This window comes from Corvus cornix, chromosome Z, assembly GCF_000738735.6.
Source record: "Corvus cornix cornix isolate S_Up_H32 chromosome Z, ASM73873v5, whole genome shotgun sequence".
In the NCBI taxonomy this organism is placed as follows: domain Eukaryota; kingdom Metazoa; phylum Chordata; class Aves; order Passeriformes; family Corvidae; genus Corvus; species Corvus cornix.
Window position 1 is genome coordinate 71,159,207 of NC_046357.1, and position 17,794 is coordinate 71,177,000.

General features: G+C 35.9%; 1 protein-coding gene across 3 annotated transcripts in view; it reads left to right on the forward strand.

Annotated features, from left to right (window-relative positions):
- Positions 1 to 15,864, forward strand: part of SLCO4C1 (solute carrier organic anion transporter family member 4C1) — a 28,541-nt gene extending 12,677 nt beyond the window's left edge. Inside the window, exons 5-14 of one of the 3 annotated variants that reach the window (XM_019289601.3) lie at positions 746 to 867; positions 1,699 to 1,814; positions 2,101 to 2,245; positions 4,099 to 4,294; positions 4,919 to 4,921; positions 7,311 to 7,464; positions 9,392 to 9,579; positions 11,518 to 11,582; positions 13,360 to 13,497; positions 15,032 to 15,864. In XM_019289601.3, coding sequence (XP_019145146.3) covers positions 746 to 867; positions 1,699 to 1,814; positions 2,101 to 2,245; positions 4,099 to 4,294; positions 4,919 to 4,921; positions 7,311 to 7,464; positions 9,392 to 9,579; positions 11,518 to 11,582; positions 13,360 to 13,497; positions 15,032 to 15,156 — 1,252 coding nt within the window. In that variant the 3' untranslated portion in view covers positions 15,157 to 15,864. The remainder of the gene's footprint in view (positions 1 to 745; positions 868 to 1,698; positions 1,815 to 2,100; positions 2,246 to 4,098; positions 4,295 to 4,918; positions 4,922 to 7,310; positions 7,465 to 9,391; positions 9,580 to 11,517; positions 11,583 to 13,359; positions 13,498 to 15,031) is intronic. The other 2 variants (XM_039567564.1, XM_039567565.1) reach the window with 2 other exon arrangements.
- Positions 15,865 to 17,794: the final 1,930 nt, after the last annotated feature.

Below are 17,794 nucleotides of genomic sequence, written 5' to 3' on the forward strand. Positions count from 1 at the left end.
CTTATAAAGTCTTCAAGCAAATGAGTTACTTCCCAGAGTGAGTAGTGACTCCATTGTGTGTGAAAGTTTCTTTGTAGTGCAAATAGCTTGTTCTAGCATTTAAATATTTGCTATTTTAAACCTCAGCAGCAAAAAATACTTTTTCTTTTGCTTAGTTGTTTATTTGGGGTTAAGCTGCAGCTACTGATTCCTCATGAACTGTTTCCCTGAGTTGTAAGATGAGGGTTAGGATATTGCTCCTTAACTCCTAGGGAAGAGCTTGCTAGAAAATCTATCAGTTGAATAATAGTCCACTATTTAAAAAAATGTTTTAAATTTTAGTAGTGTAAACCAACAACTTCATTTAAACTTTTAGTTTCTCTGTTTTAGAGCCTTCTGGTCAATGCAATGGCACTCTAAACTTCTGAATTGGTTTTGATATAACTCATTGATTATGAGGAATCTTTCTAAATCCAGATTTTCCAGTATCTTAATAATGCCTAAGGATCTTGAAATCAGGGCCAAAGAATGGTCTTTAAATTGGAAAGACATTGACTAATGAGTTGAAGGCTACATTTGGTGGAATTATTTTTAAAATTGTGTAGTTGGTTGAAACAAGCAAACAATATATGTAATACATGTAAAACTAAGAAAATTACAATATTGAAAGGCTTTCTGTTAAATAAGTATTAAAAGGAAATATTCCAGCTCACTGAAATCTGAAATTCAGAAAGGTAAACCTGCTTCTTCTGAATTACTTTTCCAGTACAAAGGTGGATCAAGATGACCCACGTTGGCTTGGAGCATGGTGGATAGGATTTCTTGTATGCTTTTTTGCAATTTGGCTTCTTATAATACCTTTTTCATGCTTTCCGAGGCACCTACCAGGTAAAGGTTTAGTAATACTTGGCTACTTTGGAAGAGAGATTGTTCATATTTGCAGGTTATAAACTACTGGACTGAATGTTTCCTCTTTGATTTTGTTTTTCAGTTGACTGTCTTTGACTAAAATCTGAGGACAAGTACTTTTTTTTTTGTTTCCCCCTCCAATATGAAGCCTTTAAAACAAGGCAGATCAGCTAGAGGGAGGATCTCGTGTATGGTGGGCTTGCCCATGGCCAGGGAATTGGGAATAGATGATCTTCAAGGTCCCCTTTCAACCCAAACCATTCTATGATTCTATATAATGATGTACAGTAGGACTGGAAACGTATACCTAATTATGGAAACTGGTGGTCAGACTTTGAGAGATGCTTATAGCTATGCACCCAAGACTAAAGATTTAAAGTTTCTGTGTTACCCACCAAGAATCATGTAGAAATTCCATGAGCATCCAAGGGGACTTACTATACTAATATTGAAGGAGAAATGATGGAGGAAGAGGAAAAATGGAGTAGGAAATGGGAGAATGTGAGGGTGATTCAAAAAAAAAAACCAAAGGGCTTCAGCATACTCTGAAGTTTTTAGGATGTCCCTGATAATATCTTATTGCAGCCAAGACCTTCCAATGGAAGGGTGATACTTTCAACAAAAGTCTTCTTTTAACAATACATTATTGATCTCTTTACAAATCTGTACCAATAAAACAGGCAAGAAGACCTATAATATCTGAAATAGCTTTGCCAAGTAAAGGAAGCACAAATTTTTGTAGTTTTTTGAAATTGTCTAAGAGTGCAGATATTGAATGTTTTCATTGTCGATAAATATGACCATTTATAGGAACTGCAAAAATACAGGCTGAAAAAATCTCTGAAACTCATGATGATGGAAGTCAGGTACTGGTTCAGACCAACAATATTGGACAAAGTTTTAAAGACTTTCCTATGGCTCTCCTGGTAAGAAAAATCTCAAATTTGCTAAAACTGAATATATTCTGAGAAATGAAATTCTTTACCAGATGTTAGATATCTTTAGAAACGACTTATCATGTTGTGGTATGGAAGACTTCAATGTTACTGATAATTTAATGCACATTCATTTAGTTGATACTTGAGATTGTTAGAAAAGCGTATTACTGAAGTTCCACTTCAGAGTATCTGCTTTTACAATATAGTGACTTCTACTTTAGTTGGTACCAAAATCAAATAATTTCCAGAGCGTTATGATAATTTCTCCCCATAGATACTGCTGAGGAATCCAGTGCTTATGAGTCTAATAATAGCCAGTTCCTCAGAAGCTTTAGTTGCTACTGGATTTGCCACATTTCTACCAAAGTTTATAGAAAATCAGTTTGGAAAGTCATCAAGTTTTTCAGCAACTCTTGGAGGTAATATGGCTTTTTATTTTAAAATCTTAAACATAATGTGTTGAACACTTCATTGACATTACAAGTGGAAGATTATATGGGTACCTTTTTTGTGTGAGATGTTTGTGAATGTACTTAGATGGCATACAGTAATCAGAACAATATTTTTGTTATTCTTGCCTGCTGGGTACTCTAGTACTTAATTCATTAAGGGTGTAGCTCTACTTGTTGTTTGTAGGTTCTGAAGACTTGATGCTCATTTTCAAAGTAGAAGGAGGATTTTGTGTGTTGATGACACTGTAGTTTATTCCTTTCTTATTCTTGGTGAAAAAAGTTTAATTTTCTTTATTTAAAATTGTCTGAAGGAACATTAGTATCTTAGTTCCTAAAACAATCAAGATGAAGGGCAGCTAGAAGAAAACAGTGCTTATTACAAATAAGAAGTTGACTTTGCCTTTCTCTTCTTTAGTTCCACACTGACAATTACAATGAGTTTGCAATAAAATGACTAATCAGAATATGTAATAAAGCTATTATGTAACTGGTTCTATAATTGGCCTACTGTCACCTATTTATTATCTGATACGTGGAAGTAATAGGTAGAACAGGAGAAAGCTATGAAAAACTTGAGTGTTGGAGAAACAGAAAAAAACCTGATGGAAGAGCTGTGCTCAGTAGGGTCACATGATTAACTTCAACACAATTAATTCTGAAGAATAGCAACCAGATCAAGGCAGAAATGTCCATAATGCCAACAGATGCTTGCAGTATGCAGACTTAATATTTCTAGAATGTGTCTTGCTAAGCTGTAGAGTGCTGCAATATAACTATGGAAGTTGAACTGCTCTTTCTCCAACAAAAATGTGTTTGGGAAAGACTTTCTAAGTTACTTATTCTTCTGGGCAATACCAGATAGTATTGTTGCATCAAAACAAAGCATCTGCAAGTTTTACATGAAAATACATTGGAATACATGCTCAGTTGTTAACCTATAACCAGGAGTGAAGTGGAAAACTGAGTGTTGCCTTTTTTTGTCCATAGACCTTGTCTGAATGTCTTTGCATTGAAAATACCAACAGTGCTTATTAAATGTACATCTGTAAAGAAATTACTACAGTCATGCTGAAAACTAGCTGTACCTGAACTGAGCTAGCTAATCTAAGCATTACCAATGACCATGGAAACTATTTAAACTATCATTGACTATGGGTGTCTGTGGCTTCGGCAGTTTTGTCACCATACCTGAACTGTCTCTAAAGTTAGCTGTCTCAGGTCAGTGAAGTTATACTGAGATCTATGTTGTATTATAGATTAGCCATATAAAACTGCTCAGTTATTTATCTGAAGTGCAAAGAGGATAAATCATTGTGGACTATATGGACTACGACAGCAAAACTGACCCACTGATCTAGACTTCTTTACATTCTTCAGTAGATGTCTTACTGCATCTTATATAATAGTGGTTATGTTCTCTTATTAAAAAGCTCATAACAGAAGTATAAGAAAAAACATGGACACATCAAAAAAACACTGAAAGAATGAAAGTATTTTCTATTTTCATGGAGATGCCTATTGGTGTTCAGAGATTCCCGCCTCATTGTGCTCCTAAGTCATCTAGTTTGGCTGTCTTGAATTGGGTTTCGGACAACTATAAATGACACTGTCCAGTTAAACCTCTGGAAAAGCTAAAGGTGATGTAACAGTAGAATGAATTACTCATGCAGTTAGATTCTGGAAGTATGGTTTGAAAACAATATCACATGGACTGCATTTTACAGCTGTTTTTATTTTTTCTTAGCATAAAATTGCACTCAGTTGCTTGCCAATTATGTCTTGCATTTTTATGTAACTGTTTCTGTCTTGTTTTCCTCTAGGACTTGTACTAATTCCAGCAGCAGCGCTAGGCCAAGTCATAAGTGGTGTCTTGGTTTCCAAGTGCAAAATGGATTGCAAAGGCATAATCAAGTTCATGATAAGCACTTGTTCAGTGGCCCTAATATTAAACACAGTGTTTTTATTTGCTAAATGCGGGAATGAACCTTTTGCAGGTGTCTCTGAAACGTATAATGGGTAAATATATTTTAGTGCACTCTTGGGTTTAATGTTAATATTTATTAAATTCCCATAGTTTCAAATAGTACACACCAGCAGTTCTTAAAAGTGGGAGGAAGGCAGCTAGCTATTGCAAAAGTCTGCTCTCAAGTGGTCAGTTACTCTGTCATGAATTAACAGAGCCAGAGGCAGCACCAACTGTTTGAGGGTCTGCCAAAGAGCCAGATGGTGCTGTGCCAAATAACTCTAGAAGGCGGGTACCTAGGGACTGCTAGATGACATGTGACAAAATCATAGGCATGATTTGTGCTGTGTAAATTGGTGAATAACTTACCAATACCTCTTTATTGTTTTCCCAAATCCCCGGTTTTAGACCAGGGCTACGTACCACTATCTTGTACAAAATTATGATCTGATAGTTCTGCTCCAATGCATAAAAAGGCACTTGAAGCTAAATAAGATGGCGAAGAGGAGTGTTGCCCTTTACTGACACAATAGCATGATGTGTACCATGAAAACAGGTAGCAGAAGATGGGTTGGGGAGGAAATTGGTTTTGTAGCCTCTAATGCACATGCAAGTTGGTGGAAAGTAGAAATTTACTGCTATGATACTCAAATATTCATTTGTATTTCCTTTTCCAGAAGGTATGCAAAGAGAATCAACAAAGTTCCATACACTGGTGACTGAAAGAAAATAAAAACCTTAAAGCTCAAGTTATGGCTCATTCTGATTTCATCTTTACAACTTGCTATATAAATTGAGAGTATATTTAAAGGCCAGTGTTGAAATTTGATGCCTAAAATATGGCTTTGCTTCAGAGTCTGAAAAAAATCTAGCAGACAGATGCCTTGGACAACTCAGAAATGTGAAAATCAGAATTCAGCTTTTGGTTGTAAAAAGCTTATAGTTACATACTGACCAAAAGAATCTGTATTCATCAATAAAATGCTGAAGATATGGTATAGAAAATGGTATATGAAATTATCCATATTTTTATACCAGGTCCTATGATAACAAACAGCTGCCAAAAGTTACCATGAACCGATTTTCCTCCTAAGCTAAATACAGCTAATTTGTATTTAGCAGTTTTGTGTAACTTTGTCAGTTATGTAGCATAACTGTTGCTGAAGACCACTTATCTACAGCAATTTGGAGTTAACCAGTCCTGAAATGTATCTTTTACCTCAGTATCCATTATAAAAAAATGACTCCGTTTTACCTAATTCAGTGTTACATGCTGGACTGTATTACTGGACATGTGCATCAGAATAGTTCGTGGCACCAACACAGTGTCAGTTCTTAAACTGTTTTCTACAAAGAAATAAAATATGTAGCAGCAGCTTTAAAAAATTAATAGATTTATAATCTCGTGGAAGAACAGCCAAGTGTTTGCCTCCTGCTTATGCTACTGAACAGATGCTTCTGAAGGAATAAATTATGAGCCTGCTCTGAGAGTTGAATTGGAATTTGATGTTGATTTTTGTGGAGAATTTCAAGAAATCCTTCATGGCAAGCATTATCTTCCTATTGAAAAATAGCCTGGAGAGGTGATGGAAGATTTTGCAGGTTTAGTCTCAGAATTATATGAGTACAGGAGGACTTGTTTGTGTCAGCATGTTGTAGTAACACTGTTTGTTACTAAATTAGGCTATCAGCAGAACTAACATGGTTTATTTTGTCTAACAGGCACTTTAAATAATTGGCTTTGCCAAATTCTATTGCCCAGTGCTTCCTTGAAAACTTGAAGGAACAGAAATGCAGTGACTGCTTCTGTACTTTGTTCATTTCCACATGTCTTTGGGACTCTTGTTTAAAAATTTGTATAGAGTTTTTTAAAGAGCAATTGATGGCCTCATCTGCTAGATTTTTTAGAAAAGCCAGGGGTATCTTTTTTGTTTTATTTTTCTCTAACTGTCCATAACTAAATAATCAGTCCCTCTTTGGAGGTCAGGGGAAAGAGACACTGTCTGCACATGTAGACAGGACAAATGCCACCAAATTGATGAAATATTTCTTGGCTTTGCATGCCTCACAGGCTAGCAATGCACTGTATGTACAAATCTGTGATTAATGAATTTGCTTATGGTGCACTGTGGTTCATTCTTCATACTTAGAAGGATTGAAATTAGTTTGCTTAGGCTTAAAACATGAATTAGTTTAGTGGGATTCTGCTGTAGTACAACAAAATGGAGTTTATTTGTAGTTACGATGTCCCTAATATTCCATTTGAAGTTTGAATGTGTGTAAGTTAGTTCCTAGACAAACTGTTTCTCCTTTTAGTATTTTTTGCTATCTCAAATTCTGATGAAGAAACATGCCTTTTAGATAATTAATGTAATGTGGAACTTTCATTTTACAGTACAATATTTAAACCCTACTGGCAGTGTCAGTAACCTGGTTTCAGCTGACTGAACTTTTAACCTGTGAAAATTCTTTACTTATTAATGAACTAATATTAGAAAATCAATGGATGTTTTCATTCTCTCCAGTTAGGACAGTTCTCACAGAACCCAAGGTGATTTTTCATGCTAATAATATAGTGGGACTACATAAAATAAAACCATATGATGACCTGTATTGGAAGTAAATGCCTGAATTGAGAGTAAATACAGTAAGCAAGAGTTAAAGTAAACTCTGTTAGTTATTAGTTATTCCCTAAACAGCCAGAGAAAATCTTTAAGGTCCTTTAGGGTGTGTCATTGTACTCTGCATTTAACATATGCAGTCATCTTAGTGCTCATACAATTTTGTTGTCTGCATGGAAGAGTTGGGCTGAGATACAAAATTTTGTCATCTCTTGTGAGTGGAAATTGGAGGAATAATCTTTGGAAGGAATAATAGCATAAAAATAACTAGGTGCATAATAAATGGAAATTCAAGAGCAGTAACTACTATGCTTATTTTTAAACAACTAAGTGCATAAATAACATGAATAGAATATTTTAAAATACGCTATAAATATTGCATTACTTATTTACATATCTTCTGTTTTTCAATTGCTTTATTAAAAGTCTATTAACTTCTGCTTTTCAGAACAGGCACTCTATATAACTTAACAGCACCATGCAATGCTAACTGCAGGTGTTTGCGCTCCATGTACTACCCAATTTGTGGCAGAGATGACATCCAGTACTTTTCTCCCTGTTTTGCCGGATGTGCCTCATATCTTTTTAACAACATGAAAAAGGTACTTTATGTGATGAAGATAGCTGACATGGTTTATTCTGGTTTCCTGTAAAATGCACTATATTTCAAAATGTTCTTCCCTTAGTATGACAGGAAATTGCAGTATTTATGAATTTAAGTGGCAGTTACTAAGAGATATACTCTGACCAGGTATTTTTAGACATTCTACTTGTGCAAGTGTGATGTTTAATATTAAGTTTACTTACTTGATGACAGTTGATGTTTCATGGGGTTTCTGATTTATCAGAGTGATACAAAATATGCTGAAAACACAATACAAATGTAGGTTGTATTTAGCAAAATCCAGCAACTGCAGTTCACTTATGGTACCAGTGTGACTCCCACTGCTGGTCTCTAACGTGTTCACTGTCACAGTGCTGGCCCTCCTCAGTTGTTGGGAAGGCTTACATGGGTTGAAGCCAGGTCAAGCCTATTGCTCTATAAAATGTTTCTGGTAGTTGTCTGGCTTTTTATACTCTGTTGGTTCAGAGTTCTGGTTTAAAAACGGTCAAGAACTGTAGACTACTTCCCATGATATTGATGTTGTATGTATGGTGGTCATTAATATAACATGTTATACCAAGTGGTATAACTTGCTATATACCAAGTATATAGCAAGTTAACCAGTGGTTTTGCTGTCTTTCAAATTGCTGAAATTTTTTTTGTTTGGATTTTAAAATGTGCTTCTTATTATGAATGTACAGCTGTTTTGCTTTATATTGAAGTTTGACCTGTTTTACCACCCTCCCTGTCCTTCACCTGCCATGTTTGTGCTGGTCTGGCTAAGTTAGGAGTATGTTTCCATTCTCTTAATGAGCTCTGGGAGAAGCATTTACACCCCTGGTTGATTCACTGAAGTGGCATAGCTGTTTCTTTTCTGTATAGCTTTCTTTGCAACAGTTCTGGTCATTCACAGCCTGCATTGTTTTGTGAGCTTTCTGGGCACATCACTTTTTCCCATCTCTGAGCCTCCCTTCATTGTAAGGGTTTACTGGTTAGCCACAGTATTTCTCATTTGTGTGATGCCATTTTACAAATACTTCTACCAGACTTTCTAATGCTGATAATAAGTTAAATCTAAATGCACTTTACATAGAATTGACAATGAGAAAAGTCAGCAATTGTCTTGACGTTACCTGAAGTTCCTATCTATATCTTTAAGCAAAATGCAATGTTTATTGTATACGTGACAATCTGAGTTTTGAAAACTTGAATGTCAGTAGCCCCTAATGCAGGAGTGGTAAGCCATGAAAGTGCCTGGGTATTTTCAAGCCTTCCCAGAACTGAGGGGCTTTCTGTGCTTGTCTCTACTAGTACAACAAACTCTTGAGCAGGGATGTGGGAGGAATACAGAGAGATCCAAAAGTCAAGCTGACCCAGAAAAGGCCTTTCTGCTTTTTATATTGGAAAATGAGAGGAGGTATTATCCATAAGAAAATGTAGGAGACTAACTACTTCTTGCTGTGGAAATTTCACACTTCACTGACACAGTTTTGTTTATTTTCTTTGAAAACAAGCTTCTGTGGATTTAGATGAAGAGTGGTCCTATATTGCTTCTATTCTTTCCTGCCTAAGTCTTAAGATCTCACCTCTGTGTCTGCATATGGTTTGGCTCTAGCTTCTGCAAGTTTTTTATGCTTGTTGCTAAAAGCTTGCTCCATACAAAATGGAGACTATTACTATATTTTTAGGTCAAAAAGCCAAAAGTATCTTTTGCTCAGGTGAGCTGGATCAGTCAAATTCCGATGAACCAGTTTTAAAAATTAGTGTTAGTGTCATGTGCTCATCAGCAAATGGACTGTTTCCCATATGGTAAAGTCAATGTTTATTCTTGTCTTGTGTGATGCAGACACAATGAAAATATACCAAAATAGTTTCATTTTTGTGTCATTCTTGGAGCTAAATTTTGTCTTATAAATTATTTGTAGACATACCACAACTGTTCCTGTATTGGGAAATCAAAAAGAGAAAATGGTTCAGAAGACTTTCTCTATGAAGCTGTCCCTGGGAAATGTCCAACCCAATGCAAATTTTTACCTTTATTCCTGACCTTCTTCTTTTTTGCTGTTGTTTTTACATTTATGGCTAATACTCCAACAACTGTGGCCATTCTCAGGTAATGTTTTTTGGCCTGAAAGAAAGGTAATGTTCTTGTGAAAACTAATATCAGTGAAATACTTCTATTTGTTTTGCTTTGCAATGCGCTGTTTGAACAAGTTTGCGTAGTAAGCAAGCAGTACTTTAAACAGAGGACTTTCATACCACTGTTCACTCGTTAGTAGAAATGTTTTGAATCTATTTTAAAAAATCTTTCTTACATGTAGCAAAATCTGTTTTATGGGAGTGCTCTTGACTGTTTCAGTTAAAGCAAAAAGGAATAACGTGCCATTTGCTTTGATGAAGAAAATATTTGACTAGCCTGTCTGTTGATAGTGTCAGTATTTCAAATTGTATCAGGAAATGGACAAAATAACAACTTGTATTTTCAGCCTTTTATTCCTGTCTCAGTTCAGAGTTCTGGTTTGAAAACTTGTCAAGAACTGTAGACTACTTCTCATGATACTGATGTTGTATGTATGGTGGTCATTAATATAACATGATAGCAAGTTAACCAGTGGTTTTGCTGTCTTTCTTTCAAATTGCTGAATTTTTTTTTTTGGTTTGAATTTTAAAATGTGCTTCTCAGTCTGAATGTAGAGTTGTTTTGCTTTATATTGAAGTTTGACCTGTACCTCTAATACTTCTAGTGAAAAGATAACCATGATGCATAGACATGTTGCTTTGTGAGGATGTGGCTAGATGCCTTTTGGCATGGGGCTGAGGAAATCAATAACATCCTAAACCAGTGCTTTGTAGTAGCCTCCTGTCCAGGTTTGGTGTAAATCTGGAATTAACAGCTTGTCATATTGGTGTGCGGGCAGAATAATGTGAAGTTCTGCATTATCTTCAAAATTGAGCTGACAGTTTTATTTCACTAATTCTAAGCAGTAGCATTTGGATATTTGAATCCATATATAATTCAGCTGAAATAGTGAAACAGTTTTTATGGAAAAAAGGACTGTAAGTAGTTTAAATTTTCAAAAATTAATTAAAAAAGCTAAATGTCAGTAAATTTTACTGTATATTCTGATATCTTTTCAGTGAGCCTATTTTGTGCAATTTCAAACATAAAATCAAATATTTATGACAGTGTTCTATTGCTAGAAATATTCACCTGCATGATGTGAAACTCATTCTCCTTCTCTTAATTGCCTTTATGGGTAATAGGGTTCCAACACTGACTGCTGATAAGTGCTCCTCTGGGATGTTTTGATGTGCCTAATTCTCACACATACTCCATAATGTGGGAATAGCTTCTGAATGTGTAAATATGGTCTTTTTCAACAGTGTGAGTTTATTAAAAGACATGATAGTTTCTTAAAGGAAATAGTTCTGAAACTAAATTAAGCAAGTTATGTTGTATTTAACCTCCATGGTAGCACCTTTAAGACACTGTCATGGGAATGTTTGTTCCTGGAAAAGTATCTTAAAATAGGTAAGAGGTAAAGAGGTGAATTTTGCTACTTGTTAAATCAATATATTGGTTTGTATAGCAGAGGGCAGCACATTTATTGAGGTCAGATGAATATATGCAAAGGTTATGGAAATACAGCATGTTGTGCTGTGCTGTAGTCTAGTCTCAATTCATGTATTGCTTCTTTAGGTATAATAGCTCAGGATTGCATCCTAGCACTGTTTTAATTTCCTTGGTTGTTCTATGGAAAAAGTGTTCAGCAGTATATCAGGGTGCTGATAGCAATCTTCCTTTTTATTTATACTATTTTGTTAAACTAGTTAAATCCAAAATTTCTTGATGGGCTACTGCTGTTTTTTCTATCTTTTATCTAAACACCACTTGAAATAGTTCAGCTACTTGTTCTGCACACTGGATTTCTAAACCCCTCAGCAATTAACAGGTTAAAAGAGTATATAGAGATAAAGCATATTCACTGAGGGACACAGCACAGAAGTGGAACTTGTTTACTCTGTGTTAAACTGCAAATCTTGTTTACAGGTGTGTGCCAGATAAACAGCGCTCATTTGCTCTTGGAGTACAGTCAGTGTTTCTGCGACTACTGGGTATGACTTTCTTGTTGAAACATTTGCCTCTGAATAATCTACTTATTTGACAATTTTTTCTAGACTCTTAAATAATGTATTAAGAAGCTTTCAGAGGAGCTTGAAGCAGTTTGTCATTGGGTTATAGGATACACTTGTTGTAAGGTACCATCTGGATTCAAATTCCTTGTTAATAGGGTATTCATGCTCTCTGTAGCCTTTCTTAGTCTTATGAGCACAAACCAAATACAGGTAACTGTCCTTCTTTCAGTTAAAGGCATCTGTTGTTACTTTCCCCAGAAGAAGGCCTATTCTGAAAGCTGAGATAAGAAAAACTGATGTAATAGAAAACAGCTTCATGTAGTTAACATCTGAAATCCAGAAGTTAAAAGGAAAGTGAATAGGTGGAGCCTTTCCTCTTCTTTCTTCCTTTAAAATACCTTTGACTAGTTTTAGCATTTATTGAAATTGTAGATACTTGTACATAAATAATTATTGAGTATGATGTGGGAAATATAATACTTACATTCTAAATCTAAGCATCTCCAACATTTCAGTAAGACAGATGAATCTCCTTAACAAAGGAAACAGAGCTATGCATAGGTATTTTCTGGTCCCCACTGATTCAAATTTTCTCAGACATAACTTAAATTCTTGTTTTCATAGTAGACTGTTTTTAAATGGCATATTTAATTCAAGACTGGGACAAGACACAAGATTGGCCTTCTATTCCAATATTTAGTACTGCAGCCATTCCCTCTCCTTTGACATCACATATCTAACAGTGTGAGTTTTGCTTTGCTGTATTCAAACTGTGATTAAGTCATTCTGCCAATAAAGTGTAACAAAAGCAAACATCCTCACAGGTAGAAATTAACTGGAAGATAGTGCTCAATGTTATATGAGGGTCTCTCTGTTTCACTTTACTCAGAGTTCATATATTTATGATACAGCTCTAACTCCTGACTTCACTGTGGATAGAACTTTTTGCACTGCCTATACTATGACTGAAGAAGGCATCAATTAACAGCATTACTTACCAGCAACATATTTTTGTTGCAGACTTCGGGAATCACACAAGGGTTTTAGGCTGAAGACCTAGTGAGGGACATAGCTACTTGGTTAGCTCTAGGAGAGTTTAGGCCTTGAATAGGTTGGGTAGACATGCAGTGATGTACCTGGTATGTTTATTCTAAAATTGGCTATACCTGGATCCAAGACACTTGTGCATTATAACACACAAAAATCACACGGAGTTAATAAAAGCTATGCAAGAATAATTTTAAACACTGTGCTTTTTTTTGGTGACATTTTTACTGGAAGCTTTGCTACATCTGAGGAATGGGAAGAAATGTATAACTGAACGCATAAACATAATGGTATTTCAGTTCTCTTCATTTGGAACAGATTGGTGTGTATGATCAGAAGAAAGGGAATTTCTTCCTTTCAGTTAAATTCCTGCTTCCTTGATTAGTTGTTTTCACCCCTGATTTTAATTACTTTTTTCTACAATGAAGACCAAGGAAATTAAGAAGCTCAAGTCTTGGAATAAACTTTTTGCTTAACAAAGTGAGAACTGTATAAAGAATTAACTCTATGCATCCTACCTATTAACTGAGAGCAATGTTAGGTGCAGACTTACTGTGTAATATGAGGCCTATGACTTTGATTAAAATGTTTTGTTTAGTGTTTGGTTCTCCCATTTTATCTTTCCCACCAGTATGGCATTTCACTGTACACATGAACCCCAGGTATGCCAAGTAACTCAAACATTCTAACATGTTACTGTGTTTTTTAGGTACTATTCCTGGACCCATTTTGTTTGGTGTTGCTATAGACAACAGTTGTACTCTGTGGGATATTAATGAATGTGAAACTAAAGGAGCTTGCTGGGTATATGACAATGAAAGAATGGCTTATTTGCTGATGGGCATAAGTAAGTCTTTTATATTAAATACATATACTAGATAATAGATACACTGAGCCTGGCTGATAGATGGGAATTATTTTAAAATAGAACCTTACACTTTTCATTTTTAGCAGCAGTGTTTTTTAAGTTGGTTTTTTTTTTTCATAAATGATCAGCAAAATATTATGGAAAGAGAAACACCACAGTAAGTAAACCTTAAAGGCTACTTAAAACACTCTTTTAATAGTAACATGAAATAGTTTTGCTCTTTGGTCATGCTTCATTGTCACACTAGATTTTTAAGGGACTGGCTTACACTTCAGTCTGTCTTCAGGGCAATGAGCATGATTAGGGATGTGAAGATGATTAGAGGGATGGAATACCTCTGCTATAAAGAAAAGGCTGACAGAATTGGGATTGTTCAGCCTGAGAAAGTGAAGTCTCCAAGCTGACCTTATGGTGGCCTTTTGGTACAAGAAAGATAGAGGAGGCCTCTGTCAGAGAGCATAGTGATGGAACAAGGGGTAATGGATTGAAACTCAGAGGGTAGATTTTGGTTAGATATTAGGAAGAAACTGTTTACTCAGAGGGTGTCCAGGCACTGAAACAGGTTGCGCAGACAAGTTATGGATGGCCCATGCCTGGAAGTGTTCAAGGTATGGGGCCCTGAGCAACCTGATCTAGTGGAAGGTGTCCCTGCCCCCAGCACAGGGTTGGAACTAGACAGTCTTTAGCTTCTCTTCCAAACCAAACCATTCTGTGATTTTCTGGGTTGGTGTGTTGGCAGTTAAGGGCTGGGGAGCTTTCCTCCTCTTTTTGTATTTTAGTTCTTTTCCCTAACTTTATATTAAGTTCTTGAAAATATCTCTGAACACTAGTCAGAAAAGTTCTTGACTTGTTTAACACTGTTCCTTTCAAATGTGAGGTATATATGCTAGTGGGAGAGAGGGTAGGCTAAGCTTGCATCTGTGATAAGTGCTGTTGTCCTGTGTTCTAGCAATTTTGATATTTACAGTATGTAAACTGAAGTACTGATGACTAATTCTGGAACTGAAAAAGCAGTAGTCACAATTTCAGGTTTAAGGATCTCGTGGCATATTTGTGATAAAATAAAATACTGCTTTGCCCTTCTCCTTGGCCTTCCAAGTTGCACAAACACCTTTCTGTAACTTTTTAAGATGGCTGATCTTAACAGGCATTCTATGTGTGAAGTTTTAGTTTCTGGAAAATGGAATATTGATATAATGAATGACAGTACTGAAACAAGAAATAAGAAAGACTTGCACTTGAGGCTAGAATGGGGTGAAGAAATACAGAACTGAACAAAGGTAGTAGCTGCTGCAAGCAAAAACTGGCAGGCAGGTGAGGGGTCTGAATTCAGTTGGATGACTGCTTTTATCTGCCCTTTGCTATTCATGTAAAATACATTTAAATGGAAGCTATGAATTTCAGTCTTACTGGGTGTATGTAAATCACCATATAAAGCCTTATAAATGAGTGGAACACTGTGTCTGCTACTGAAAGTGAGTGCAGTAAAGACTCTCCTGTTCTTTGCATTCAGGTGCTGCTTGCAAAACCATCACAATCATCTTTGTGGTCATGGCAGTGTGTTTCTACAAGCCTCCACCATTAACTAAAGCCCTGCCACGAAAGACTTCAGAAAAGATATCTGTTATATGCACATAAATTATGAGCAAATCAGGGACTTTTGAAAGAAAGCTGTAAAAATAAGCATTATTACAATACTTGTACCAAAGTTCTTGTTGCGTAAATATAAAAGATTATATTCAACATTTGAACAACTTGAAATATTTTGAATCTGTAGTGTTCTCTAATTTGCTAAACATTGTTTAGTATTCCATTGTGGCTATCCAAAGAAGTTACACTGAAATTTGCAGTCTAATTTTAAAAGTCTGGTATGTAACTTAATTGAAACAAGATGGAATACTCTGATCATAAAACAGGAAAACTGAACTGAGCTGACTGAGCCCCGTTTATCCTTAAATGTTACTGTAGTGGGAGAAAACAACTTACTTGGTATATTGAAGAGAACCGTGTTTGTTTAGAAAGGACTTAATGTGCACATAATCTGGGCTAGTGCCTTTGGGGATTTGTCTGCAGGACAAATGCAGACATGGGAATGTGTGAGTTTGGCTATGCTTTAGAAATATTTTTACATGTTATCTTAATGGCATAAGTTCACTTTTTAGTATTTGTAGGAAAATGTAAATAGTTATGATAGAATAGCTGGGTTGCAAAATCAAAATATTTGTTAATTTAAGTGCTTGAGTTTCTATCTGGAATATATACAGAAACTTGCTGTCAGTGGCTTTATTTAAGCATTGTTAAAATGTTTCTATAAAATTTGAAAATAAAACCTATTTTCTTACTACATCTGTGTGTGCTTTGTCATTTCCAAATGTGAGTTCATCTTGACTCCAAGAAACACAATGCTGAAGGCTAGCAAGAATGTGTATGGAAGCATCAAAACTAAAATATGGCTTTAGTTGTTCTTTTTGACTTATATTTTTATTATGTTATGAGTCATGCTATTAAAGCCATATTTGTATAGCACAATGCAAGTGGTCACAAGTTAGCCACTACTACCAAACATTAAACTGTATTGCCTACTACTTGAAATATCATTGAATACTGACAGGAAAATTTTAATGAGTAAGACATCCTCTATACTTGCTTTACTTAGGTAATAATTTTTTTCTCTCTTGCATTGGCTGTTCATGTCATTCTTATGAAGCTGTGTGCCCTCCTCCTTGGCTTAAAAGGACTGTACTCATTGACTCTGCCAAGATTTTTTAAACAAGTGCTAGAACAAAGGATTATGACATAGCGCTCACGTTTCATCTAATTCTTTATATGTACCTGTTAAATTAGGTGGAGGTTAAGTACGCAACTCAAGAAGATCTTCAATTTGTAAATAGCTGTCCAGGAAATAAAGCAAAATAGACTACACCCTGTGAAAGCACAAGACTTGATGGGTTTTGAGAGAGAGAAGGAAAGGGGCAGGATTTGCTTGCTTCATATAGATGAGTGTCTCCTGGTAAGTTCCTGATGAATGGGCTCATAGCAAGAGATTCATTACCCCTGAAAGAATGAGATACTGATCTTCCTTAATGTTTGGCAGTGTGGCCTAAAACTCTGAATTAGTTTTCCAGCTCTTGACATGGTTTGTGTGAGGTGTAGCAGGTCATGAAAAGACATATAGTATCATAGCTGGTAAACTTGTTTCTTTTTTCTTAGACTCTGAGATCATGGTTTACAGTTTCTGGTGCTTAATGTGTTGCATAGATTACAAAACTTGTGAGGCAGAGCAATGTGAGAGCTTTCTCTTCTGAAGAAGTTATCAGAAGTCTTGCTTGCACTGGAGTGGTTATCTGGGGGGAGAAGGAAGGAAGAATTGCTCTTGTAATTTATAATCTAGCCTATGACTCATTAAAGATTTCCCTTGCTGGTTCAGGAGTATCACAGTGACTAGAAGACAGACGAAATAGAAGTTTATCCATTTACCTTGTTTCATAGCAATACATAGTGGAGGCAAGTAGACATTGTGGTAAAGGCTTTACAAAGTAAAGGTAAGACACAGACAAATCTGTTACATGTATCTGGAAAAATATGGTGAGTTAAAAACTGGCCCAATAACTGTGTCCAGAGTGTCAAAGCATGAAGTCCAGGTTGAGTCAAGTCACTAGTGCTGAACCCCACAGATCAATACTGGGGCTAGTAAAATGCAAACTCAAACTCTTCTTTAATGACCTGAATGATGGGATATATTGTGCTCTGGACAAGTGGCTGATAGACTGGATGGTTGCTGCCATCCAGAGGGACATTTACAAGATTGAGAAATGGGCAAGCAGGAGCCTCATGAATTTCAACAAAGGAAGTACAAAAGCCTGCACCTGAAAGACAATCCCATGCACCAGTAATATGCAGGGTACCACCCAGTTGGAAAGCAGCCCTTCAGAAAAGGTCCAAGAGTTCACAAGGCAGCAATACAGCATTTCTGCAAAAAGCTAAGCATATCGCCCTATATGGCTAGTGCAAATGAATTATCCAAAACATTATTGGAGCCCCTACTCAGTAAATGTATAGGATTCCATTAGTCTTTTACAAGGAAGTGACTGTAATTGTTTAAGACTAAACTGATCTAAACTTTCTTTGTTGTACTTTCTTAGTCTCAAAACTAAGACTGCAAACTGCATTTTCTCTCATTTGAAGAGGAAGGATGTTGATGAGGTAACCTCAAGCTCTGTCTGGACAGTGAAAGCTGGAGCCACTGCTAAAAAAGCTTTTTGTTTGAGAACTTCTC